General features: G+C 44.3%; 1 protein-coding gene across 3 annotated transcripts; it reads right to left on the reverse strand.

Annotated features, from left to right (window-relative positions):
• On the reverse strand, window positions 1-27,189 carry DHRS12 (dehydrogenase/reductase 12). Of its 3 annotated transcripts, XM_035323519.1 has the most exons (10): window positions 27,043-27,189; window positions 26,397-26,530; window positions 22,484-22,566; window positions 18,208-18,300; window positions 16,994-17,075; window positions 7,817-7,878; window positions 6,996-7,100; window positions 6,352-6,442; window positions 4,904-5,041; window positions 1-2,454 (listed from the first exon to the last, which is right to left on the reverse strand). In XM_035323519.1, the coding sequence occupies exons 1-10, from the start codon at window positions 27,096-27,098 to the stop codon at window positions 2,327-2,329; spliced, it is 972 nt and encodes a 323-aa protein (XP_035179410.1). In that variant the 5' UTR covers window positions 27,099-27,189; the 3' UTR covers window positions 1-2,326. The 3 variants fall into 3 exon arrangements, with proteins under 3 accessions (XP_035179410.1, XP_035179426.1, XP_035179417.1); XM_035323535.1 differs by lacking the exons at window positions 22,484-22,566; window positions 26,397-26,530; window positions 27,043-27,189 and adding an exon at window positions 18,500-18,668; XM_035323526.1 differs by lacking the exons at window positions 22,484-22,566; window positions 26,397-26,530; window positions 27,043-27,189 and adding an exon at window positions 18,450-18,471.
• Between the last annotated feature and the right edge of the window lie 200 nt (window positions 27,190-27,389).

The raw sequence follows: 27,389 nt of genomic DNA on the forward strand, positions 1-27,389 counted from the left end.
TGTATTTGCTTAAATGAAAATTTATTCTGAATTGCCTTAACACAAAGCATCGGGCTGGCTCAATAGCTACATACCTCATTTGCTCTTGTGGAAAGGAGGGACATGAAGCATCACTGTGAACATAACAGCAGTACTGTGGGAGATTCCAGGTTTTGTTTCTAACTGCTGTCCCATATTTAACTTTATTTAAAATCACAAGTGCTCTTAAAACACTATTTTTAACGTTGTGACCAAACTTTGATTAAAGCAGTTTTCTTGCTGTTGGCCTTATTTCCAACTTAAGCCGTGACAAAATTGCAAATGTAGGATATTTAAATACATAGGTAAAGAGTGTGGATTTAATATATGCTAAGGTGCACTTTTGATTGTTTTCATGAACTATATGAATATCATTGTCATTCAGCTTTTCTTCTGCAGAGCAGCGAAGCAATTTGGCTTAGACACTCAAGTAGGCAAACGTTGTCTTAGCTGTCTTAGCTTTGCAGCTACTAGATTGAGAAGTGCAGCTTTAAATCCTTTTTCAGCTGTGCTTTTGTTTTCAGTAGCTCTGTTTAGTTTGCATAATCTAAAATGTTGTTAATTCAAGACTTTTGGAAAATAAACATCCAAGCCTTTTCCCTATTACCTTCCAGTGCAGTGTAAGAAGGAGTTAAGGTTCTAAAATAAAGCAACAGTTTGAATGATGTTCCAGCCTCTGCAGGAAGAGCTGTGACAGCCTAAAGTATTTCAGCGCTGCTTATCATGGGAAAACTTATTTCAGTGCCTCTCTGACAGTAAAGCCATTTTTCTGAGGAGACTGACAAAACGCTGAAAAGGGAAGTTTTTTCTAAATTGATAATAGAAGGTCTCTGAATAATGAGTGAACGCAGAACTCCGAGGCATTGGCCAGGAGGATATCTTTTGTAAAACTAAATTATGTAAAGCAGACATAATGAGTTCTTTGTCTATCAGCATGGTCTTTAGCTCATTGTAGAGAGCCCCAAAGAAAACCCGTTGGTTTTTTAATGTCTAGCTCTTTTGCACTACCACATCGGTCTACAGCCATGCGTAGAAACAGTTGTGCAACTTTACTGGGTTTTTATTGTTTGTTTGTTTGTTTTTTGCCATCAAACACACTTGATTCAGGAGAAAAACGTTACAACTGCTGCTATTAACTATCATGGCTTTGCAGTAAATTTGAAATATGTAAGATAAAATACTACAAATGTCTTTGTCTGAGCTACTTGTCTTTACAGTAAGCAGAAAGCTGTAGGAATGTAGGGTTGGTTCTTAAAACAGATCCAATAAATCACAGTGAAAGAGCCTGTTTTCTCTCTAATGATTTACAGTGAGAATCCCAATGAGTTATTCAAATGTCCGCAAGTCAGGTAAGACAAATCCAATCCTCTGTGTCTGGAAATAAAACAGTTCCAGGCAAAATACAGCCAGCCCTCTTATCAGGAGGTGGATTTCGCCTCTAAAGGCTGTGCCTCCCAGCGTTCCCTTCCCTTTCATATTCCATTCACAATGACAAAGCAATTCCATGATCTTTCACAGAAATGACAAGTGCATACTGCTTAGCACCTTATTTCTTTTCATGTCCGGAGTCTTTCAGACATTTCTCTTCTTCCTGAAGGGGAGGGATCCAGCCATGACTGGGTGCAGTATATATCGAAGCTTCCTACTTCGTGGTGTCTTGGCATTAACGGGGTAATGCTCAGCCCTGGCTCCATACAGTAATGTGGAAGGCATTTGGCAGCGTTCCTAAATTCCTGCTGTTTAAACATGAGGAAGCAGATCACTGATGCATACCAGCATTGATTTATAGAAGCTGAAGGCTGTGAAGAATCCTTCCATTTAAACTAAGCCTGCAATGCAGGAGTTCTTGCGTTCCCAGTTACATGTTTGAGCCTAGTCACCCTCACCCACCGAAGGAAGCCACCAACCTGTCAAATACAGTGTTTAAACATTGTTTAAAACATTAACCACTTCTTTGCTAAGTCCTTCATGAAGGTATACTCCTTTGCTTTTGTGCATGTGCTGAACGCTTTAAGGATTTTGGATAACTTCACAAAGCTTAGAGTTATCACTTGGGTTTTATTTTGATGCCTCCACACTTTCCTTCCAATTCAAAGACCACAACCTTACTGAGTCTTGAGACAGCAGCTGCGTATTGACAATGGCCGAGACTCTCAGAAACAAAACAGATTTGCAGGCACCACTTCTCCCATGATAAGCACACCTGAATACAATTTACTTTAACAGGCCTACAGCATCCTACCTCTCCTCTACAGCACTGTTACTCTGTAATTAGAAGCTTTGTGGTTATGTTGTGTCAACAGTGATGCTATGTTCCTGAAGAAGAGGATTTAAACTTCTCGGAGAATTCTTCCAGCAGCTCCATTAGCTTCTCCTCGTCTCCTGGTGGACTGTGGGTGCTTGCTAACGGTAAGTGTGTAGGGACTGGTTGCCTGTCTGGAAGAAAGAAAAAACAAAATCCTTATGGATATATTTAACTACCTCTTCTAGCATCACACAGGAGATTTTTCTGCTAGACTTTATATTTTCCAGACATATTTAATGGCCTTGAAGCCAGAAAATTTACCATCTAGGTTTCTGTAAACAATATTAGTTATGTATGCTTTCCAAACCAGAAATTGAACTGCTTTCATTTGTATTCAGGAACTAGAATTACTGCCCTTTTGCACAATATGGCTCAAGAGTGGGAAGTGAGATGTCTTTTGCAGCTGGGACAAGATAAGGGAATGTCTTGTGGGGTTTACACCTGCTCTCTGTCACTAGCTGAGCTCCTGTAAGACCGGTAACTTGAGATTACTGTTGCAGGAAGAGATTGCTTTTTCAGCATCGGACATGAATTTTCCCAGTCTCCTGCACAGAGCTTCTAGTGCTACACAAACTCCCCAGCTGGGACTTTGTAGCTTAGATTATTTTCAGTCTTAAAATGCTTACTTTCATCCTTAATAATAAATGATTAAGTTCTAAATGCTAAAGAACTGCTCATTACTCAACTGCCAGAAGTAACATATATCCACCATAAAGATGTCTGACTGAAATTCTGTTACTTCGATTGGTTTTCCAAACCTTGTCCTCCTGACTCACTCCATGTAAATATATCACTGCCCATTGGAAGGGATTTTTCTCTCCAAAAGCATGATAGAGCCCAGGAACCTAGTGGCAATGCTCTTAGATGCCTGTGAAGCAACTGCCGGGGCACTGGTGCAGCACTGCTCCAGGGGAGCAGAGACGTTTGCTCTCTTAAGAGCAAATGTTATAACTGGCTGCACACACCACATCACCTCTGCTCGTGGAAACCTGAGGAGAAGCACGCAGAGGAACATCCCCTTCTCCATCACCAAATACGAATTGCTTCCTACCTGAGTGGAGTGTTTCAAATTGCTTGTGTTAAAGCTTGGGAACTGTGTGTGAAACCCAAACTCGGCATCACGGAAAGGATGCTTCCAGGCTTTGCAAAGCAGGACTCCATCAAACATTTTTTATTCATTTTGGCAGATGCAGAGAATTCTGGGTGTACAAGTCATGTTCTCACTTCCCATATTTATTCCTCAGGAAAAAAAAATGCTGGTTTGCACTCAAAGGGAACAGAATAAAAAGGAACAGAGGAAACAGAGGGAAGGTGTTACTGATTCAGGAAACAGCCATCTAGGACCAGAAAAGCAGCGTCTGTGCTAAAGAGCTCCAGCACGCAGAGCCCTTTACTGAAGGAGCCCAGAGATCCTGCACTCTGAGCTGGGGCTTCCAATAGGGCAGCTGGAGACAGAAAAAACCTGTCTGACTTCATCCCTATTCAGTAAGCACCTAACAAGAAGCTTCTCTTCCAACATTAAAAGCAGTCACACAAGGACCGAGGCTCTCAAAATCCCTATGTACAGCTGAAGAGCCAAGGTGTGCTCCCTGTTAACTAAAACTGGGGTTAAACAAAGGCTGAAGACAGGAGCCCAGTGGGATTCCAGGGCAGGATGAGCTGAGCAGAAGTGTTAGGTCCAGAAGGAGGCAACAGGAGTACAAAAAAAGGCAGCACCTTGTTCTACAAAGCAGAATGACCAGCTAGGAGGTGTGCTTTCTGCACCACAGGATGACATGAAAAAGGTCTGGTTAAGTATGTAATTGCCCGGAAGGAGACAGAAAGGATGAGGTCAGCCCAACTCAGAAAGCCCAGACCTCCTGCATGCTCTGACTAGAAATCCCAGGGAATCGGGATTTCACATCCAACAGCAGTACTGGGCTCCTGAGAGCAATTACCCTGAGCTCTGCCTTTCTCCCACTGGACTGACCTGCAGCACCATCAAGACCTCTCTGCTTCTAGCTGCTACCAGCAAGATGCCTGCAAGCTGCCTGGGAGAAAAGAGGCCCTGGCCTATCTTTTCCATTTATGCTCCCTATTCTAGCAATGCCAAAAAAGCCACTGTGTTCAAGTCTCTGCCCAGCTTCACAGAAAGAGGGAGCTGGCAGATGCACACCACCGTGGAAGGGCAGGCAGCCTGTTAAAGGCAACCCTCAGTGCTCTGTGAGAAGGCTGCTAGTTTCCCAACGTGGTGAAAGATGCTGTTTGACTGCTGTGATTTACCTTCCCTTGGCACAGTCTTGCATGCAGCCATCTTCCTTTAAAAAAAAAACAACACCTCCCAAAAGAAATGCTCTGAAGTCTGTATCAGATGATTTAGAGGGCAAAGGCAGGAACATAACAGTTCAATACAGTCTTTCTCTGGTCGCACAGTGCTCATTTAGACCTTCAGTCTTGGAACAACTTTCAGAAACACTTTATCCTTTGACAAACTGTTGCCTGGCCAAGCCTTCATCCCCTTCCAGGCCAGATGGGGATCCTACAGTTCCAGGCAGCTCAGCTGTCTCCACTGATATGCAAAGTAAGACACTGCTGCCTTACCTTGGAAGAACAAGCCGCTGGGTAGCTTTGTTGCTTCAGATGATACTGCCAGCCACACAACGGTGTCAGCTCCCTGGGCCTCTGTGCGCAAGCTGTTCTTCATCTTCTGATAGAAATCTGGCATCGAGGACCTCACAGCTAGAGAGAAGAACAATGGGGTGGTGGACTGCCATGCAAGGCTTTTATGGTTTTAAAAGAAAATGCTAAAAATTGCCACTGTGAGTTTACAATGAAGAGAAGGCATCTCAAAATTTATGAAGAAGAAGTATTTCCACAGAGCTAGGGGCATGACGGCGGTGGTGTAATAGTAACAAGCTGCCAGGTGATCAAACAGTTCTTTGTTTGGGTCAAATGGCAGGGAGAAAGCTACAAGGAGGTGAGCACAGGATTGGTCAGAGTTTTCTGATCCAAGTCCATTCTAAATCCCAAAGAAGTTAAACACAGGGGAAACAGAAATAGCAGAACACAGGTATTCTCACAGGATTTTTAGCTCTTATTTTCACAGCGGTTTTAGGATTGCAGCAGAATATTTCAAAATTTCAATATTTCAAACTGAGCAGTAAAAACTACCTTATCCCTGTTGAAACACTGGCTTCTCTTTATTTTGTCCAACAGGTGATGAGTGAAGGCCTTTCCCCTGCAGCTGTTTATTCTGGGGGGCTGCAGCGTCCTTGAACTTTAAGGTGGCATAACTTTAAAGCTCCTTAGGTTTAGAAATACATGAAAGATGTGCAAAAATAAAGAGATTTTAAATAAAAGGCAACACTAAGGTATTTATTTTGAAAGCATAGCTTTCAAGCATGAATAGATGGGTTTAAATGCTTCTATTATCAGAAACAACTCTGGCAAACCGTGTCTCCAGAAAAGACCTAGATATTGGATTGCTGGTCCGCATCCCAAGCTTGGGGGTTAGGGGCTGGGAACACGCTGTGGAACACAACATGCATACCAGGTAACTCATGCTGGCCCTCCTGCTGAGACACAGTCAGCAAAGAACAGCTGCAGCTCAAAGGGCTGTCCAGCCAAACACACCGCTTTGCAAGGGCCGTAAATGTTTAGAGGAAGAGCAGAGGAACGAGGCATGCCCACCTCCTTTTGCACTGCCCTTCCAAATTCCCAGCACCTGCCTGTTGGTACTCACAGAGGCAGAATCTGTGTATCCCACTACAAAACTTAAAAATTAGCTTAAAGCACTCTGGCTTTGCTGTGTATTTGTGTGGGGCTGCCACCATTCACGGCCCTTCATTATTCTCCAGCTGTACACAGAGAGCAGATGCTGTGCCCTCTGAGAGGGAACAGGATTACCAAGTGGTACCAAACTACTCTAAGCACCAGCTTAGAGCCAAGAAATCGCTGCACCTGCTAGGGAAAATTTCCAGAAAGTCTCATTTCTATTTGCTTTTAGACTAATGTAGAAAAAAAACAACAGACTGTCACGCAGATGATACCTGGAGTGTCTGCCCAGCCGGGGTGCATAACAGAGAAATGGATGTTTCTGTGAGTTTTTGCCCATTGTTCTGTCAGGACAACTTGCTGTCTCTAGGATAGAGCAAGAACAGCCAGGCTAGCATCAAGTTCAGTACCCTGTCCCCGAGTTTGTTCCTGGGGAAATAAACTACATCAGATGTGCTGTGAATATCATTTAGGTATAGCAGAAAAATACCTCACTCACCCTGATTGGGTTTAGTGGGTAATTTTGTCAGAGATCGTCATGATCATTGCAATCCATATCCCAGCTGCAAACTTATTTTTAAAGTGGTTGCACTGCTGTTACTCACCAAGTCCACTTGCTGCAGACTGCGGGGAAGAGCTGAGCAAGCAGTAAGGGCCTTTCAGCAAAAGACAGTTTTCTCCTTTGAGACTTAAATCAAATGAAAGCCATGCTCCCCGTGCAAGATGATATGCGCTCATAGTAAGTGCATGACATCCACTGAAGATTATTGCCTGTGCATCTCTGTACAGGTTGGATGCAACAGAAAAGCCACAATGGTCTCTTTATTATTATTTTTGCAAAGCTTTACGCAAAGCAGACGGTATACAAGCCACCTAGCAAACAGCTTATGGGCTTTGTTTCCAAAACCATGGACTGTACCTTGTTCTGGGCGTACACCATCGTCCCATCAAACGCCCCACTTCCTGACTGCAAGTCAGATACGTTCAGTTTTTGAACTAGCATGCCCCCGGACGAGACAATTATCTGTAATCAAATGAATGATAAACAAATGAATGAAAAACCAGAATCAACAAATCCCCTGCATGAGTACTCATAAATGCAATGTGATCTCCAGGCCATATTTTAAAGTTCCTTGGGGGCAGGAATCCTCTGCATACTCTGCACTGTGCTTGTGCTCAGATATGGAGCTTACCTGGAGATGAGGTGGAAGAAATATTTAAAAAAAGAAAAAAAATAACAACTGATTTTCATTCAAAATGGTGTCAACCCTGTCAGGGATCCATTTGTCCTTTTTCTTTTTGAAGAGCAATGGGGAGAAAGAAAATAGCAGGATATATAAGCTAATTAGAAAACAAGAGATACTACAGAAATCTTGGGAAATTTCATTTTAAAAATGTCCTTGCTGTCCTGTTTTATGCCAAGTCCTGTGAAATTCTCTTAAGCCTATGCTCCTGCTGTAAGTACTTTGCGCTACTGCAGGAGACAACTTGCCCCAGGGAAAGGAAAAGGAGAAGTTTCCAGAAGTGTTTTACTCTGCTTTCCAATGAAGGGCTCAGGGCAGCAGGCAGGACCTTTGCCCTGGAGAAGGAGCTTGTTGTTGGCAAAATCCAAGAGGATTCTAGAGATGCTTAACGCATTATAAATAATCCTGCATTGCTAACATAGTCAAAGGGATGCTGTCACAAACCACAAGGAAAGAACTGTAAAATAACCACTTTTCAACAGCATCCCAAACTCACCACTCTGGCGTCAGCTTCTTTTTCCAGGAGGGGCAGCAGGGCAGTTGTCAGAATGTATGTACCTACAAGACAGACAGACATGAACATTAATTTATCTTTTTAAAAAGCTTTCTTTTCTCCCTGCCCCCAAGACAAAAATACAAAGTCTATTTCTGAAACTTCAGCGGAGTTTAATGATTTTGGTGCCGCTTTACTTGTAACGGGCCTATTCAACTCATAGCTGTCTGTGTTGCTTCACACTTCTCCAAAGGCACATCTGTTATTTTACAGACTTGCGTGTGTATCGTACCTACTGAATAAACTGCTCAGTACATTGCAGCCAGGCCTTTGAAGGCAAATATGGATTTCCTTGGGGAGGGGAGGCGATACCAGGGAAGAAACAGGGAAGGTATTTCCCCTCCGTGCATGCCATATACACACATCTATGCTGCACAGCGAACAAGAGAAGCAGACCACGCTTCTCGTATGCACTGGAGACTCATCCATCACGCCAAGCGACTTCACGGTGAGAAGGGAGAAACATCACAGAGAACCCCAACACTTCAGGATCCTGCTGCACATAAAAACTGCCTCATAAATCCCCAGCATGACAGAAGATCAGGAGCCCCTGGGGGAAAAAAGTATTCATATTGTGTGTCCGAGGCTGAGCTAGGTTTACTTGGGGAAACTTAACTGCATCATTCCCCGCATGTCCAGTTAGCTTAACGTGTACACACAGCCCAGATACATTCCATCACAGCTGTTACCATGACCAGCAGTATGTTATTCACAACACTGTTCATCTGCTCGTGTGTTGGGTTCAGACACACCTAGTGCTGTTTCACCCACCCAGTTGCAATAGAGGGATTTTTACTTGTTTTTATCTCTTACGAGCCATTCTTTCATTTTTTCCCCCACTTAAAACTGTGCTTAAAAAGTTCTGTTTAATTGAAAATGAACCCAGCCTGAGTTAGTCTAGCATTTCTGTGTCGAGTACAACATTTCTCCCCGTCTCTCCAGACATGGCCCGAGTTCAACAGCTCTCTGTCAGTGATAAACGTATTTTTTTCCATGAGCCACCGAGGCCGTGTTTTTCACTAGACATGAAGACTTCAGCATGTGTCTTTATAACCTCTCTTCCACAGAGGCAATGAGATCACCCAGTTGAAATACAGCATGTTTATAAATATGCTAGTGAAGTTAAATGCTTGGTGAACAAACTCTTCGGCTCCCCCGTCGGTCACAACCGTCCTCATTTGCTCTGGATCATCAGCAGGACATCCATATTCACACGATATATTTAAAACACAAGCAAATCAAGCAAAATGAAGGCACAGCAGATGAGTTAAAGCAGCCTGTCTTCAGCAGAAGATGCAAGCAAAGGCATTTATTTGCCAGTGAACAGAGAGAGCCCACGTGCATCCCCTGGGAGCGGCGAGGAGACCGTGCCCGATGCTACCACGAGGAAGAGGACTACTGCCGATTGCCATGGGGACTGCCGTGGTGTAAAAAAATGAAAGAGCAGCACTCCAGCACAAGCCAAGAGCCTGGATTAAATTTTGATTCGCTGTGGATTCTTCAACTGCAAAGCGCCGTCACGGCCTGCTTAAACCCGCTGCCTTTCCTGAAGGCAGAGCTGCAGTGCAGCAGCCACACCGATGCTCGGTTTTACCGTCCCACGGATTAATTTACACTTCCGAGGGGCGTCAGTTTTGTTTGTTAATCCTAAAGGGATGCAAAGACGGATGCATTAACACTGCCTCATTAATGGCCGCGCTTCGTTTTGTTTTCCAGATGGATGAGAGAAATGCTCAATGCCAAAAAATCCCGCTTACAGCATCCACAGCTTGTCAGAAGTTCGTGTGTTTATTTAAAACCACAAACTAACCGCAAAGCCATCCTCTCTTCCTCGAGCTTATTAACAATTCACTAAATCCCATGTAGCCAAAATATTCGGACTTTGCCCCGCAAAATCCAGCACTCATCTGCTTTGAGACAGCGTGAAGGGATCCGGTTTTGATCCCAGCCTCCTAGGGTAGGCATCAGGGTCTCAAAGTACTGACAGATGTGATGCATCAGGCACTGTGACTGAAGTGTTTCATTCCTCCTCCTCCTGCCCCAGTCTTAGGCATCCAGACACAAATTCCTTGGTATTTAAAAAAAATACTTTTAGATGTTATATATGTGTATTTGCATGGGCTGGCCTGTTAGGCAAAACAGCCTGGACAAGAAACTCGGTAGCATGAGATTAATAAAGCGTATTAGTGCTTGGAATACATCATTCTCAGCTTAAACCTCTGCATTTATACCCACGTAAAAGCTGGCGTGTAGCTTGACAGTCGTGTTCGAGTGGATAAGAGCAATGCTGAACCCAGCCGGTCCCGTACCTCACGGCATGTATTTTGCCAAGCACGAAGCAATGCAGGAATGAATTTGAGTAAAAGGGCACGCCGAAAATGAATGATTGGCCTGCCACAGTCCTTATAGAAATACGAATTGCACTGACAGTATAAAAAGGAAAAGGGAAAATGTTGTTATTTTTAGTTTAGTTTTGTTTTTTGTCAGGAAAACCAAGGTTCTAATTTGGTAGAAGAGATGACAATTCCCCTCCTTCTGCCTCTCTTCAGGAAATCAAGGCAGGATCCAAATTATTTATCTTTTTGCTAATAACTGGTTATTAATATCAATGTACTGGACATCTGCCTTCACACTTGAGCATTCTAGGATGTGTCTTGAAACAAAAAATTTTGTCTGTTAAACCTCCTCCCCCAGAGCTTAGTTAAAATAACTGTTTCAAATATGATTAATCCTTAATTATCACTGTGTTCAAACTGTGCAGATTTTTTGAGGTTTCTTTTTCTTTGTTGTTTAAAAAGACCAAGAGAGAACACAAGAGGGGCACGGAGGGAAAGGCGATGACCACCAGTGATGTTCCTTGCACTGGAAAAGCAATAAGCACTGGGCAGCCTGGCGATCCTGCCCCTCCACTGAGGACCTGTGTGATTCTGCCAGAAACAAAGGCAGACTTTTTTTTTTTTTTTTTTTTTTTGGAAAAACAAAAAATTTCAGTAATATTGGGGCTTTTCTGGTGAAAACATGCCCTTGTCTCAGGCAGATACACAATAAATGGAGCTGCCTGGCTAGGACACAGAGCAACCAGGAGCGGGACATTTGTGCCTGAACAGCTCGCCTGGACCATGACCCACTTCTTGCACAGCTCTGAGGACTGCCCATGGAGAAGAACAAGCTCTTTTGAATTACTCAGGCAGCAGCCTGTCTCCATCACACAGCTTAGACACAGTACACGGTGCTGGACATGCGGCTGCACTGCCTGCATCGATGCATGTGTGACGGAGGGCAGACTTTTCCCACCTTTTGAAGGTACATTGCCTGCCTTGGCCTGGAAACTTGGCTCCCACTGGCATAAAGGTGAAAAAAAAAACAACACACATTTCTGCAGTAAAACGGTACATAACACTTCCCTTGAAAACAAGCATTTGCTGTGCCACGAAGGAGCTCAGCAAGACGAGCTGGGGAGCAGCAGGAATGCGGAAGCGGGTGAGTAAGCGTCCGGTCTGTCACCCACATGTCCAGGATTTCTTCTTGCCCTCGCTGAACTCTGCTGAGCTGAAGAAGCTAGAGAAGCCTACTGGACAAGCGACGGTCCTGTTCTATGTAATGTGTCCTGACACAGTCCTTGCTCGCCACATTTTCTTGAGTTAAAGAGGCTCCTGGGATTGTTGCACAATTCCTTGTAAAGATAAACATCCTCCCCGCATTTGCTTTTCTTTGTAAAAAATCCTGTAAGTTTTATGTCTCGAAGCTGAGCTCCCCTCATAGGAAATCACATATTATATTTTGTAATATATTACAAAAATCAGCTGGGCTGCCTCATAAACTCAACAAAATTGGGCTGCCTTTCACAAGACCTGGAGTAGAAGTTGAGGAACTGTGGAAAACTCAAGTCTTGCTGGAAGGTGGCTCTGCTTGTTCTTGCAACAGATAACTCACTACGGACCTCATCCTCTCCACAACAGCGTAACCAAAGTGAAATCCATCCCCCTGCAATGGACAGAAGCCTGCAGTGTATCAGACACGGGTCTTTCCTGTGAAGGCCGGTTTCCAAAATGCTGGTGTTGTAACTCATCTGTAGCCTGCTAAAATCTGGAAGAGTCCTTCCAATTCACATACTTACATGCTTTATATGCTACACATGCTTTAAAGATTTGAAGTGACCTGTACTTTACATTGATTTATAGTGAAAATTATTGTTTCAGCAGAAGTAATACTGTAAAGCCACTACCTGTTTATAGCATCAGATTAATTGATGATGCACATTATTGCAGACCCAAGTGTCTTGGTGGAGTCTAGAATAGTTCTTGCTGCATGTTCTATCTGGCAATTAGTGGCGAATTGGTGGTGAGGTTTTTAATCTGCTAACATTCAGTTAAGGGCAGGCAGCCAGCACCACACTCAGTGGCGTTTTCCATCTGCCCGAGCCTTGCATTATTATTAGGAACAGAGCTATTTCAACTGTGAAAAAAGCGGGGAAAAAAAAAAGTTGTATTGTACATATTTCAGTGGCTCGTTCATCTGGTAAAAATCAGTTAAATCAATGGGCTTGCTTTTCTTATGTCCGAGTCTCAAAAAAAAAAAAAAAAAAACAAAAAGAACAAACTGACATTCTCCCTTGACCTGGTTATCTTTTCAAGCTTTCAATTTATGCAGTTTCCAGTAAGAGACATCCCTGAGCCTGTTTCCTGAGTACAAGATCAGGAATGAAGATTTTAGTGTGCCGTCTCCGAGGGCCAATTCCACCACACTACCGACAACTGAGAGAGGATGGGAAGAGCTAATGAACATGAAAGACAAAACTAAGGCCTACATTTCCCCTGAATTACAAAGCTTAGCTCTGCAAGGGTTCCCCTGTGTCCTGGGAATCTAGAATTCCGTGCTGTTACTAGATTTACAACTATATTCAACTCCATTCCTCTATGTAGCACCTCTCATCAACAAGTCTCAAAGTTCTTTAAAAAGAAATCTGGCATCACAGTCTCCTTTTCACAGGTAAGGCTGTCTGCAGAGATCAAGCACTGACCTTACGGCAGACCCAAGCTGCCTGACCTCCACGTAGTTCAGATCACAATCCGCTAGGCAGCACTGGCTTGGGTGAGACACCAGTTAGTTATGGTTTACGTGGAGGGAAGAGACTGAAAAACATCCATGCAGGTTAGGCAATTTGCCACAGATGAGCTGTACAGCTGTCATGGGAGAGAAGCATTTATTTCCTCCGTCCCTACCCCTCCTTGCACACAGAGCAAACACACACAGCTATATTATTAAAACAAGGGAGCAGAGGAGGTTTCGTTAGACTGAGAAAATGATGCATACTGGGAGCATCTTTTATTTATCTCCGAGCGTGTTTTAGCATCCCTTTTGCTGGAAAGTAGCAATAAAATGTAACAGATACACCACTTCTCCATGTCAAGCAAGAAGATGAGCTGAGTAAAAGTAAAGAGAGGCAGGCCCTCAAATAGAGAAACAAGGATTGTTTCAGCTAAATTTCCAGTGCTTCAACAGGAACACACTTCTGTTGCCTCCAATTGCCTACCAACACTGATGGATTTTCTCTAAAATGCCCGAGTACTGTTGGTTCGAACAGTCTTTGTTTGGGTTTTACTAAAACAAAATGAAATAAAGCAAGTCTCATCAGAAGAAATGATTGCTTGTCATTGCCCTGCTCCTGGATGCTGCCCTGAGTACGGGGCCAGCCCACAGGAGGAGAAACAGGGGCAACAACACACAGAACGAAAGGACAAAGCACAAATACAACCTGCCCATCAGCAGCTGCATCTCCCCAAGAAATCAGGCTGCGTTACCCCAAGGCACTCACTCAATTTCATGCTGAAGGTGTGATTGAATCTGCAATGTGCCGTTACAGACTTGTGCCTGGCTAGCACTCCCACATTACAGCCCGAGTGCTCCACAGCTTATTCTGCTCGCTACACCTTCATCGAGCTCTGCTAATGACACAAACAATCCTTGGGGATCTAGCAGGGAAAAAAGGCAAGGTATTTTGACAGCAAGAACAGAAGCACAACGAGCCACGCAGAGCTCGTGCCTGAGCCCCACCTTAAGGATGCCAGGCACCAGCACGGACCTGTGATGATGGGTCAGCACAGACGCTGTTGGCTCAGAGCAGTTTATGTTTTGGACTCGAATACTAAACAAACCCTACAAAGGCTGGGCCATCAACCCATACTTCACCCTTTTGTGACCTTCACCCACCTGCCTATTCCACCAGAGAGGACTCTGCACCTCCCAATTCAGCAAGCTGTCCTCAACTAGCCAGTCAGTGGCATTTCACGTTGATGGAGGTTTACTTTCTATTTTAACCAGCTCTATTTTTGTGCGTAATTCATCTCAGCTATCAGAGGACTTACACGTTCATTTTTGCCCACTATGTCCAACACAAGGTCAGGCTATAAAGTATGTTTCACGAGTCAGGTGATCAATTAGGACTGAACTCTCCTATCCATTATGCAAAATAGCTGAGAACAGACTAACAAGGCAGTCAGGAGGAAAATACCCCTAGCCTGGATTTAAGTTTCCGAGCATTTTAGACCCCCAAATGAGCAATTCTACAGCTTATGTAAACGTTAATCAGGTATCAGCTATGGAATTCACAGACTGTGCTCTGTAATTAAAGCGTTTTATACTTCAGAGTCTTGCATTCTTAGATAGTTACAACCTACACACTCCTTTATTAGACCAGAGCTAAGATTCAGGGTAAAAACAAATAGTCAAAGAAAGATGAAAAGAATGCCCTGCATGTGAAAACCCGAAAAAAAAAAAGCTTAAAAATATTTCATCTTATTTTTAGAGAAATCAGGCAATCACAAGTTATTGTTTCTATGCTGCTGACAAGAGGGGGAAAGCTGCAGATTTTCAAAACATGGGCCAGGCTTTAGCTTTTCTGGGGAGAAAGGCAGGGAGGGGAATTCAGTTTGTTCTCTCATACCACAACCTGGTTTACAGCCAACCTATATACCAGCCATGCCTAATTTAGCCAAGGTTTTCTCTGGGAACCTATAACCACAGATAGTTACTGATCCAGAAGTAACTTCTCCAAAGTAAAGCATGCCCAAAAGGTACACGGTGCTCAGGGAAACGACACGGCATCTACTCTGACATGCGTTTTTCCATAAAACTTTCTCCTACTGTGACTCCGACAGGCATGATTTATTACTCCACCTCTGGCTTTGAAGGAAAAAACCTGTGCTGTTTATAGCACTGGTCCTCCAATGTGTTTGACTTGCAAGCACAGAAGCTTTCTCTTCCAGCTCAACAAAGTCCCACTCTTTCCTTAAGCTTCAAAAGTTACTCCTTATTGTTGACAAGAGAGAACCAGCCAAAGCAAACAATTCAATCCTTGTTCAAGCTCTGCAGGTGGACGAGAGGATGACTTACCTGATTTACCTCATCCGCTCAAATGTGCAGGCACCTCCTTGACCTTCTTATACGCTCAGGCAGCAAGCGGTACACAAATGAATAAAGATCTATACATAACCTACACAGGAGAGAGTACAAGCACTTTCCTAATTCACAACAATCATAATTCAGCTTCCTCTACCGTATTCACACAGCTTTATTCTGCTGTATACTCCTAGTGAGGCTGATTTACAGCCAGGAAAGCAGAACTTGCTGCTTCTGCTTGTGTGATAAAATCTGACTCAAGTGATGCACCAGCACAGTACCTCAGCAATCAATTTCCTCCGTGTTTAAAGCTACACAAAACCATGCTTTCATGTTCAAACTGTGGCACTTGTTCCACTCTGCTTCTCTCTGCAAGAGCGACATCTTTGCACATTGCTGGATTTTTGTCTGACAGACCACCAGGGGGTTAAACTAATTTAAGGGGAATACATTTTCGCAAGGTAGAAACTGATGGCAAAATAAAACTCATTTTGAATTCTGACCACAAGAAACAGAAGAATGTTTGTGAAAGATTAATTTGGAGAAAATGAAAACTGTGCCTTTACGCTTGAATTTTTAATTGTCAGCTTAATGTACTCGGACTTGCAGAAAAACAAGCTGCGTGTGCCGTATCAGCTATGCACAAGATATTTATACCCAAAACGTTGGTTTTCAGAAGTAAATAGGAGTTAAGAAAGCTATGCAGGAACAAAGCTAAGAATAAATAAAACCCAACAAGGGTATCCAGCCACTGAATGCTTTGCTCTGTAAATGTCCAATCTCTACAGCCCAAGCTTCTCCCCTTCCTCATCACAGATACTGACGAACAGGAGGAAAACATAGAAACATAGCACAACAGCTCCTCCTTAATGTGTCACTTCTGGATATACTAAAGACAGTCTCTTGGGAAAACCACATACCTGCACAGAAGCAAAGGGAAATGAGAGTGACAGGACTGCTGTTACATGCACACACCGTACCTCTCCTTGCAAAAAGTGCAGCTTTCAGCCTTCCAGATATCAATGGCAGCAGACAGCTTTTCTCCCTGCTGGCTGCCTGTGTGCTTGCATCTTTCCATGTTTTTTAGGGGGGAAGTTGCCACTTTGCTCAGTATTCCCTGCTCAGCCACATCTCCCTCTCCTTGTTCCCCTTAATTTGTCCCTCTTATACCTCCACCATTGGATACACCCCTTATTTATGGAGTGCTTAAGAGTTACCCAGTACTGCTCAGTCACTTGGCTGGGTGTTGTGTCTGTTTGAGAGTGCCCAGGACACTACAGAGGACACAGCCTTCCTATACAGAGCCTCCAGGGCTGCTCAGGAGTACCAAAACATACAAATGTCTCTTTAAGCATCTGAATGTGCTCTGAGCTCTCTCCAAGGCCCAGGAGCACACTGGTTACATGGACTATCATTAGTGGCGCTGCTTGGAACAAAGTTTCCTATCAGATTTCAGAATCAATTAAATTAAATCTTATCTGTATTTGTCCACGGCTGCTATTATAAAGGCACTGATACAAGAAAAACTGAAAAATGAAGAAATTCAAAAGTGACACGCCTCACAAGCTGTAATACTTCTCCTTTTCAGCTCCTTCCCTGATAGAGCAATAATATGAACCCTCTCTGAGCAAGGAATACACACCTCATGAACCCAGCAGTAAACACACACTTTTGTAACCAAAAACAAGTAGCATTTTTCAGAACTAAGCCTCCGACACTCACCCAAGGTGTTTGTTGCAAAGTTTTTCTCAAGTCCATCTTCAGTTAATTCTCTGTTGTTCACCATACATCCTGCATTGTTGATCTGGAAGACAACTCCCGTAAACAAAAACAATCTACACAAGCAATACTAAACATACAAGCAGTCCAAGATGGTTTGCTGGGATTTGACACTACAACATAAAACTACAGATCGTTTCTATAAGCCATGCTATTACAAGTTATGTGACTCTATAACTGACTGTAAATTTTTTTCATGAAAGAAAGGATCTTCAGGGAAATGGATCGGTACTAAAAGCCAGCCATCTTAGGGCCTTAATCCATGTTTTAAACTCTTTTCTTATTCTCTGCCTGGCAATCCTGCACAGGTCCCCCACCTGACACACGTTGCTCAACCAGTGCTGCACAGCACAGCATGGATGCACCCTAAGGTAAAGCCCAGGAAACTGTGAAGCTTGCAAGCTGCGTGCAGCTAACATATTCAGACACACACCTTTCTCTGCCTTACCTTCCAGATGCATTTCAGGCTTTTCTTTCCCACCTTGAAAGGAGATCTGCCCCCTACATACCTCCCTGCTCACTCACTGTCACTCCTCGTAAGCTAATTTCCCATTTCTGTCAGAATTCCTCATCTAGTAAGCGCTAAAATAAATGCTCTAGGTTCTTCAGTTCTAATACAGCCCACGGAGCAATTTTTCTCTGCTAAATACGGGGGAGAAAACATGGAGCCCCTGACCACCCATGCTTCTTAAGTGTTAGCTTCCACCCTGGCTCTGTTTTAGACTGCTCTAACATGACACTCTATAAAAGTTCAATCTTTAAGAGGAACGAGCCTGAAGCAGGTGTAATCTGGCCTTGGAAAGAGGCACTGGTCCCTGCCATATTTTTGTTTAGCAGCATGTGCATAGTCTGAATATGCGACCTAAAGGCCAAAACGTTATTAGCAATGAAAGTCAAACAGAAAACGTGTGGTGAGAAACTCAAAAGATGCAACTAAAAAATTTCTGCATTTATCTCTCTCTCTTATATAATTAGATCTGTGCATGTGAACTGAGAATGGACAAGAGCAAACAGACCGTGGAGACTTCTGCAGCAACATTTAGAGAAAATGAAGCGGAGAACTGCAGTACTGATTGTGAAATCTGGACTACTTGCTGAATAAGTTCAGAGGATAGGCACTCCAAAAACAGACACATGACTTAAGTATGCAAACTTACCAACACGTTTAATTTATGCTCGTTTTTGAATTGTTCAGCAAACTTCCAGATTTCCTTGGGATTAGATATATCCACAATATGCAAGAAGACATTCTAAATGGAAAAAAAATAAGTTACAGTCAGCGTCAACAGTGAAAAGGCCCTGTTCACCATTAAGGCCTGTCTAGGTGAAAAAGATTTTAAGCCATATGAAAAAAATATATATATTCTGTCCAGAACAGATCTAAAATGCTTATGGTTAACATGCAAAACTGGGAAATCTAATTCTTGTCCATAAAACATGTTTAGTGACTTCATTCAGTTGCTGCTAACCAATGGCTTTTTCATGCTGAACGCCTGGTTGAAGAGACCCCAGCTTTTATTTCTGCCTGGCAATCCTGCACAGGTACCCCACCCGACCCACGCATTGCTCAACCAGTGCTGCATCGTGTAGCATGGATGCACTGTAAGGTAAAGCAAAGGAAATAGTGAAGGGATGCTCGAGGTCACAGCATTTGAAAAAAAAATAGGTTGGAAGGGACCTCTGGAGGCCCCCTGGCCCCACCCCTGTTTCAAGGCAGGTCACTGGGATCAGGTTGTCCAGGGACATTTTCTTTATCTCCAAAGACAGAGATTTGCCAGCCTTTCTAGGCAACCTGCTCCCGTGTTTGACCACCCCCAGAATGAGAAAACAAAAATCCCTGCTATCTAATCAGAACTTTTCCCTGTGTTGCAATCTCCATCTGCTGCCTCTTGTCCTTTCCCTGTACACCAGCAAGAGGAGCATGGCACTGCCTCTCTGCACCCTCCCATCACGTGGCAGCAGACCACAGTGAGACCCATCTCAGCCTTCTCTTCTTAATACTGAACAAAGCCAACCCTCCCAGCCTCTCACACACCACATGTCCCATCTCCCTTGTCACTTTGGCAGCCCTCCACTGGCCCTGCTCCAGCACATCAATGACTCCCTTGTCCTGAGGAGCCCCACACTGGACACAGGACTCTTGCTGTGGTCCCACAAAGGCTCAGCAGAGAAGTGGATGTACTTCCCTCAACGTGCTGGCTACGGCTTGGCTCATACAGCCTAGGGTTTCATTGGCCTTCCTTGCCCATGTGCACACTGCTCCCGCAGGGTCATCTTGTCACCCTCAGGGCCAGAGATCACTGGAAGGATTTCACTGGAAGGATTTAGGAGAGTACTACTTGGGTCTCTACATCCCTCACCCTCTGTAACTGCTCGTGATACACCTTGTGAGGATGTCACTCCTCAATGTCACTGGTGCCTACGTGGTTGTGCAGCAAGAGGTGTTAGTCCGAGGGCCACACAAACCTCAGCAGGCTCCCCCCAGCACCCTAGATTTGAGTCCCCAGCACATGACAAACCCCTCAGGACATCAAGCCGAGATAGCAGACCGGTGCCTCCATCCCCCACAGGAGGGAGCCTCCAGCCACTATCACCCACTGCCTCCTCCTGGTGCTGACAACACGGTTCAGGCTCTGCTGGCTCTAATGCCTCCCCTGACAGAGCTGCTTCTTCCCCACCTGTTACCATGGCACTGCACCCATCCTGCAAACGCACATCTGCAGGGTGACAACAAGCCTGCCTTCTCTTGCCAGCAGTCACAAACCTCCAGTCTTCCCCACCTTAGGAGTCTCCACCCATTGCTTCATTGAGCACAGCCCCAGCTGTCCCTCTTCCACGCGACGTGGGGTTTGTGCCCTTCTACTCTCTGCCAAGACCCTCTCCCTGCAGTCCAACATCTGCCACATCTTTCCTCTGGAGTGGTGCATCACTGTGCCCGCTCCGTCAGTCTCAAGAAAAGTGTTGGGTGCCTTCTGCAGCACCCTTCTGCCCTAAGTGAATCGCTAAGTCCCCATTAGTCACCCTACGTTTTGAAATACTATGGGCAGGGATGTGGATGCAGTAGAATTAAAAATAAAAATAAAAAAAATAAAAAAATGAGAAGTTTGACATGAGAGCAGTTACAATTTTCTAACCCACTAAAGCCAGAAGTATTTCCTCTCTCCAAAACATCTAAATCTTTTACTTCTTGTTAAAGGCAATTCTCTTGTTCTCTGTAAATTTCTGCCACCTAATAGAAGCACAGTAACATTTATCGGCATACTAAAGCGATGTCAAATCCTCTCCTTCTCCTGCACAGCGCTTAATCTCAAAGACATACCACAGATAGTCTTATGGCGTATCCCTGGGAAAGGCAGTTCGAAGATAATTATGCAGAGAATATGTTCTCACTGAAAACAACAAATAATCATTAAAGGACCTCCTCTTTTCCCATATTGTTTCTTTAAATACTCATTATACAAGCAGAAGAGATAAGTAAAGAAGCTGGGAAAATTATAAGGCATCGCTTCCAGCCTACAACTCTGCTTCCTTGAAGATAAAAACACTTGGCTTTTTCTCTTCAGCCATTGTATTTTAGCTCCTTATTTGAATTAGCTCAGAGTTTTCTCATTGTAATGCTCATTGTTGACCAAAAACTTGACTCTGTTCTCCACACCCGATACCTCTCTAAAAGCTTTGTACTTTTAGAGCTTCTGCAACTAACTACTGGAACAGAAGAGCAGGAGATTTGGGGGCAGATGTTCAATATTACAAGTGATTTCAGAGACTGAAAAAGATCTAAAACAACACTTATCTGCTGAAGCCTGTCATGTTGACTCAGCAAAAGGACCCACAGATCTGTTCCCTGTAAAAGTCCTTGATGGCAGCAAAGTCATTTTCAAAGTGAAACCTAATCTCCATGAGTAGATCTAGATTAATAGATCAGGAGACCTTCCTAGTTCCCAGGTCAAGGTGCAGGTGCCTGCCAAATAGTAACTCCTTCCCGCACTGAACTTTGTCATGTGTTGTTGCGGAAACTGGAAATAACCTCTGGTGTATATTACAACAGGATCTCTGTCCAGGTGATCAGGAAGAGTAAATTAGGTCTGGATGTAGCTTGTCAGGTTGCAGATAAGGCATTTTCTTAACTCCCTGGATTGTTTCTCAATGGGTACTTGTAAAGAAGGATGTTCTTGAGAACAAATTCTTAAACTGACTCTTCCCAGTGCAGTCCCATGTCCTACAGGGCCTCTTGTACAGCTCATCTAACACTTCACTGAATGTTCCTTTCCATACAAGTATCCAGTCCCCAAGGTCACGCACAAGTTCTGCAGTGTCCTCATACTCTTCCACGACTAGAGAAGCTACAGGTTTGCAGCCCACCAAAGCAACCCAGTGCAGTAGATGTGCTGCTTTCAGAGGAAGAACCCTTTTTGTCTCGAGTTGTGTTTCACCAAATGATAGAGCACAGCATGTGAAGGAACCTTCAGAGGTCATCGAACTCACCCCTCTTCCCAGACTGTCTGACTGCAGTTAGAAAAGGAAGTAACACGGATAATCACCAGTCCTTCCACAACTGTGTCTTACTACAGCCAAGGGATTGTGCTTTCATAGACAGCTGGAGGGTATTTATTTCTACAGACTGATCTAATTCACCTCCATTAAAGAACTGAAGTGTAATGCTGGTTGTGTCACACTAGGGAGCTGAAACCAAGGAGCAGAAATTTAGTCAGTATGTTATCCCTAACCATAAAAAGTCTTCACGATTTTTGATCCGTATTAAAAAACTGTTACTGGAATCAAAATACTGTGTTCAAGAGCCAAGGCGCCACTTAAAATGAAGACAGCTCTCCACCTGAGGTAGAAAGTCCCTGACTGCACTTCCCCACAAGCACACCCTCCTGAATAATTAGCAAAGCAACACTGACAGTTACAGGGGGCTACTGCAGAGTGATATATGCAGAGGCAAAAAGAATCCCTAACAGATGACAGGAGATAAGGAAGAGATACTATAAAGAGCATGGGGCTGGGACGACATACAGGAGTTCATGAAACAGGAGAGCCATCCTTAGCAAATCAAGGTCATATTATTAATACACAGGAAACCTCCAACGCTGTAAACTCGTAAATGTTATTGCAAGAGTGTTGCAATGAATTAACTTTCAAAAGCCTCAGCCACATAGCTAGGAATAGTAAGTGGGGCATGACAAAGCATAATGACAAAAACACTAAGTAACACATGCTGCTGGTGATGTCATTAACCGCAGAAAACTGAAAACATCACCCAGTGAAATTAAGTTACTTCACACCATGTCAAGGATAAGCTGCTGTGTGTTTCCATGTCTGTATGAAGATACTATTAAAAGCACAGCAGCAAAACAGTGAAACAGAGTATCCCAAGACCCCCGTGGCAGTAAAAAAGTGAAGTAAACTGAAGACTGACTAACAACTCACCTGATTACCCGTTTCTGTCACTATTTCTCCTTTGGCATCCTCAGCTCGTTCCTTATTCCGGCAAACCAGGTGAACCGTGCCACCTGGTGGATTTCAACGAGAAACACATTTGACAATTAATTACTAAATATGTCATCAGCGAAGAGAAAGGGCCAGAATGCGATTTCCAGTTTGGAGTTCTTGTTTAGGGTTAGTTTTTGGTACAAGTAAGAAAAAATGAGAAACTTTTTCTGAATGCTTCCAGATTGTGGGAAATCTGTAGCTTTCCAGTAGCAGTGCCATTCCTGGCAAGGACCACGGGCTATAAGGGTGTTTCAACAAAACACACAGGACACAATGAGTGGATGTACAAAGAAATGTAACAAGGTCTCCAAGTAAGGCTGTGTGTATGGAGAAGGCCACTGCAGCCTAGGCACTGTCTGCTCAAACTATTTTCTGTTAAGTTTGCACAGCATTTTCAGTGTTGATGAAATACCAGGGCTGCACTGGAAATTAAAGCTAAGACACCTGTATCATAAATGCTTGTTTTGGCAGATGTCTTAGGAAGTTTAATAAAGGGCTTGAAGAACACAGGTGACTGGAATTGTTCTGTGAAAAGGGAACACAAAACACCAGGTATCAAAATTCTTCTCAGCAGCGGAAGATGAAATGGCAGGGACCGTGGACACAAATTGCAGCTCGGAAGGCTCAGCTCAGGCATTAAGGAAAAAGTTTTCACAAGGAGATGGATAAGGAGGCCTTGAAAGGTGGTGGAATTTCCTTCCTGGTTGGGTTTCAAGCTCCAGCTAGACAAAGCAATGGCCGATTTGATCTAGTGGCCTTGCTTCAAATGGGATGCTGGACAAGATGACCTCTAGAAGTTCCTTCTAAATAACTTTTCTATGAAAAAAATACAAAAGACAAGGTTGCTCTCATCTCAAAGGCCTGTATGGATCATGCCCCGATAGCTTAGCCACAGTAAAGAGAGCCTACAAAATCAGTACAGGTAGGCATCACTCTTTTTTTATCTTTATGCTTTTATTTCCTGATCGTTACAGGAAATTTGTTAATCTCAGTCACAGGAACACATGAACTCTTTACTTTCATCTGGTGCTGAAGGTGTTTTAAAGTTTGCTGGCAGCCTACTGCTAGAAGGCTTAAGCAATGCAATCCCAAAGGAGTGATGATGAAAACATCCAGAACCCAAATGCAAGACTCCAAGTCTATCCTAGGCACAGAGCTGCCATGTAGCACACACCCATGTAGTGCACGGCACAGTTTGGGCGCTGAAAGTGCAATTGTCAGTCCGTGAGAGATGTTTTCCATGGACCACAATTACAGCAAGCATACTTGGCACACAGCTGGTGCTTTGAGGCTCTTGTGAAAATTTCTACCAGGGTGCGATTCCTCCACCACCCTGCCAGAGCTGGTCGCATCACTTTTTCTGAGTGCACAGCTGTAGGCAGCAGTAGGAAACTTCCAAACCCAGGATAATCACAGGAATGATACTAACCGTTGTTTAAGACAGGCTTCATCTTCAACCTGTTTGTGCTACGCATACGCTGTGCATGGAGATAACCTTCACAGTGACGCACTGAATATAGGCAGATCAGAAGGAAAGACAGACCGTGCCCCAGTGAGACCAGATTTCACCAGTGACAGAAAAGACAAACGTCAGAACAGGCAGTGCACAATGCTCATCTGTGTGGCCACTCTCAGCAACTGTAGGCTTCACTGCAAAGGAGGGCTTTAGTGAGAGATCTCAAGGCAGTTAAGGATTTGCAAGTGTTTAAAGAGCTCTTCCTGAAGCACAAAGGAGAGGACAAGTAACGTGCACTTGTATAAATTAAACACAAGGAAGAGATGTCTGCCCTTCCAGCTGATCATGAACATGCTTACAGTCCATGGTAAAGTCCCAGCGGTGGGTTTGAAGGGCTCTGAATATGGACATTTTCGTGCTGCCAAGGAGAGGGAGTTGTTTTGGTATGATTCATGGACTACAAAAAGCATTTAGATGTATTTTCCATAGTAAAGGTCTAAAATTATCTGAATTGAAACAACACTGGGATCTGTCAACATGGCTGGGACAAGAGCACATCGAACCAGCAGGAAAGCCCACACAGTCACACAAAGTCACACAGGAAAGCCCAACTCCACAATACCCATAAGTACTGGGTCTGGCTGGGATGGAGTTAATTTTCTTCATAGTGGCTCACACAATGCTGTGCTTCAGATTTGTGACTAAAACACTGCTGGTAACACACTAATGCTTTATCTGGTGCTGAACAATGCACAGTGCCAAGGCTTTCCATTTCTCATTTTGCCCCTCCAGTGAATAGACTGGAGGGTGCAGATGAGGTTGGGTGGGAACCCAGTCAGGCAGCTGATGCCAGCTAAACAGAGAGAGTCTGTGCTGTATATTATCATGCTCAACAGTAGAGGGAATACAGGGGGTTCAGGACTTGCCATCTTTTGCTTGGGAACTGTCTGGGCATTGGTCTACCCATGGGAGGCAGAAAATGATTGCTTTTGCATCACTTGTTTTGTTTGTCTCTTCTTTCACTTCTTCACTTACTAAACTTTTTTTTTTTTTCTTTTTTTCTCCTCTTCTTTTAAAACTGGACTCACAAGTTCTCACTTGTGTTCTTCCTTTCCTCTTCCTCCATCCTACCAGGGGCTGAGGGAGAAGTGAACAAGCAGATGTGTGGTACTTTGCTGCCTACTGGGGTTAGCTCACTATGCCATATGATACTGATTCAGAGAAGAGATGAAATCAGGCTAGAGAAGGTGTCATCTCAAGACTGCCATTATTTACAATGGTATGATGTGCATGAATATGAAGCCAACATAGCTTGGTTATTTTTCTGCCAAGTCTGAACTCTTTAACTTCTTGTCATGGTGCACTTGAAGAGATTCAACTAGAAGCCAGAGTCCCAAGGGCTGACATGGAGTTTCAGAGCAACACATACAAGGATAGCATCAGGAAGACACCAATTAAAACATTTCAACTTCACATGCACAGCCATGGCCTAGAAGGGTATCAGACAAGAAGTCTGAGTCCAGCATTATCATCTGGGCTCCAAATTCTCGACATGGCCAAATCCTATGAGTATCGGGTCAGCCTGACAGCATGCAACACCCGGCAGGCAGCTCCATTTGTGAGCTGAACAGTCACCAGGCAAAGCTATTATGTGTAATGGCAGTAGTGGGAACCTGAGATCAATCATATATTGGCACTGATGGGGATCTTTAACCCAAAGGCTCTTTGATGCCAATAATTTTGAGTTAGTTTAATTTAACTAAGTCCCCGCTCTCCTTTATATGACAGTTGCTAGAGCCTAAGCAGGCAAAGAAAGCGACGAGCTCCTCTGTTTTATGATATGTGCCCCAACTCCTGTCAGTCTTGCACAAGGAGAATTATTTTATCAACTCCAAGAGAGATTTTTTTTTTCCTTTAACAAGAACTAGTTTCAGTTCATACCATCTCCTTGTTTACAGATAGGAAAAAAAATAGGTCTGCATTTAATCAGTTAAGGGGCGGCACAAACTCCAGGTGATTATTGTCAAGATCAAGTACAATACTTCACTCTCCCATCTCCAGCTTTGCAAAGTCAATTTGCTTTCTTTCATCATATGACACATTTGTAAGTTGTTCAAATAGTTCAAATTCTGCCAGGCTGCTACTTGTACTTAAATAGACCTTGATAAGTCACTGACATATTTAGATGACATTATAACTTAGACAATATTGGTAAAGATGCACGTGAGAAACTGTAGATTTTCTCCACATAGTTTTTTGTTCCACTCTTTCAGTTTTCTCACACTTAATCCTTTAACCCATACTAATAGCACTGTAAAATACACTGCCTGGCCTTTTTAAAAATGCCTTTTCTCTAAGGATCTCCTGGGGTTCCTCATTTCTGCCCTGGCTCACCTCTCTTTGCTATTTCTTTGGCTGTGGCCTTGCCGATGCCACTGTTTGATCCGGTGATCAGAAAGGATTTTCCAGCCACATTCACCTCGAGATCTGCAGGGTTAAAGTGCTTGGAAGCAGATTCATAGCCGCTCCTAGAGAGATCAGAGACAACAGTGTGAGGAACCAGAGGAGCGCACGCCCAGCTAACTGCAGGGAAGGTTGAGGAGCGCTTTCCCTGCACAGCTCAACGTACTTTTTTTCCCCAACAGATGTAATGCAAGCTTAACTTTCCCCTCTCCCCATTGCTCCCTGTGCTCTTTGGACAGGAAACACACAGTGCCAAGGGACTGTTCCAGCTATGTGGCAAAAACTGGAAGCGTTTTGCACGGCACAAACAGCGCTGGGGACCTGGGGCGGCTCCCAGTGGGCTCCCCCCCCATCCTCAGACAGCCCCCAGAGATAAGAGGCTGAAACTCGCCTGCCCTGGCGGGGAAGTTTCGGTTTCAAAGTGAAAATAAACGCGGAAAGCCTTCAAATAGTTAACACCTTCCCCCACCAACACCGCCCCGAGAAACGCCACAGCGCGGCGCCCGCCTCGGGGCAGGGTCGGGCCCCGCCGCCGCCGTCCCCCGGCCCCGCTGCGAGGGGCTGCGGCCGCCGGTACCTCGTGTACTCCCGCAGCCCCTTCACGAACCACACGGTATTGCGGTACCAGGACATGGTGGCGGTGCTGCTGTCGCCGCCACCACGGTGCCGGTGCCGGCCCCGCCTCTGCCCTTACATAAAGGCGCCCGGTGCAGCCCTGCCCGCCCGCCGTTAGGTGACGGCCCGCCCGGCCCGGCCCCGCCGCGCCGCCATTACGGGGAGAGGGGTGCGAGGGAACGGGGAGCCACCTCAGCGGTCTGGGGCTTCTTCTTCCTTATCCTTTAATATTTTGTTTCCCTTCTTAGCCAGCCAGCAAGCAAAGGGATCTGCTTTGAGCCTCTGGTACATTGTGCTGGAGGCTGCTAT

Source organism: Oxyura jamaicensis, chromosome 1 (assembly GCF_011077185.1).
Source record: "Oxyura jamaicensis isolate SHBP4307 breed ruddy duck chromosome 1, BPBGC_Ojam_1.0, whole genome shotgun sequence".
Lineage (NCBI taxonomy): Eukaryota > Metazoa > Chordata > Aves > Anseriformes > Anatidae > Oxyura > Oxyura jamaicensis.

Coding starts and splice junctions, on each gene's coding strand:
- DHRS12 (XM_035323519.1), bottom strand. CDS start 27,098: ATGTCCTGGTACCGCAATACCGTGTGGTTCGTGAAGGGGCTGCGGGAG. Junction 17,076..18,207: donor AGCATAAATTAAACGTGTTG/GTAAGTTTGCAT, acceptor GTTGTCTTCCAG/ATCAACAATGCAGGATGTAT. Junction 6,443..6,995: donor TGGTGTACGCCCAGAACAAG/GTACAGTCCATG, acceptor GCTCTATCCTAG/AGACAGCAAGTTGTCCTGAC.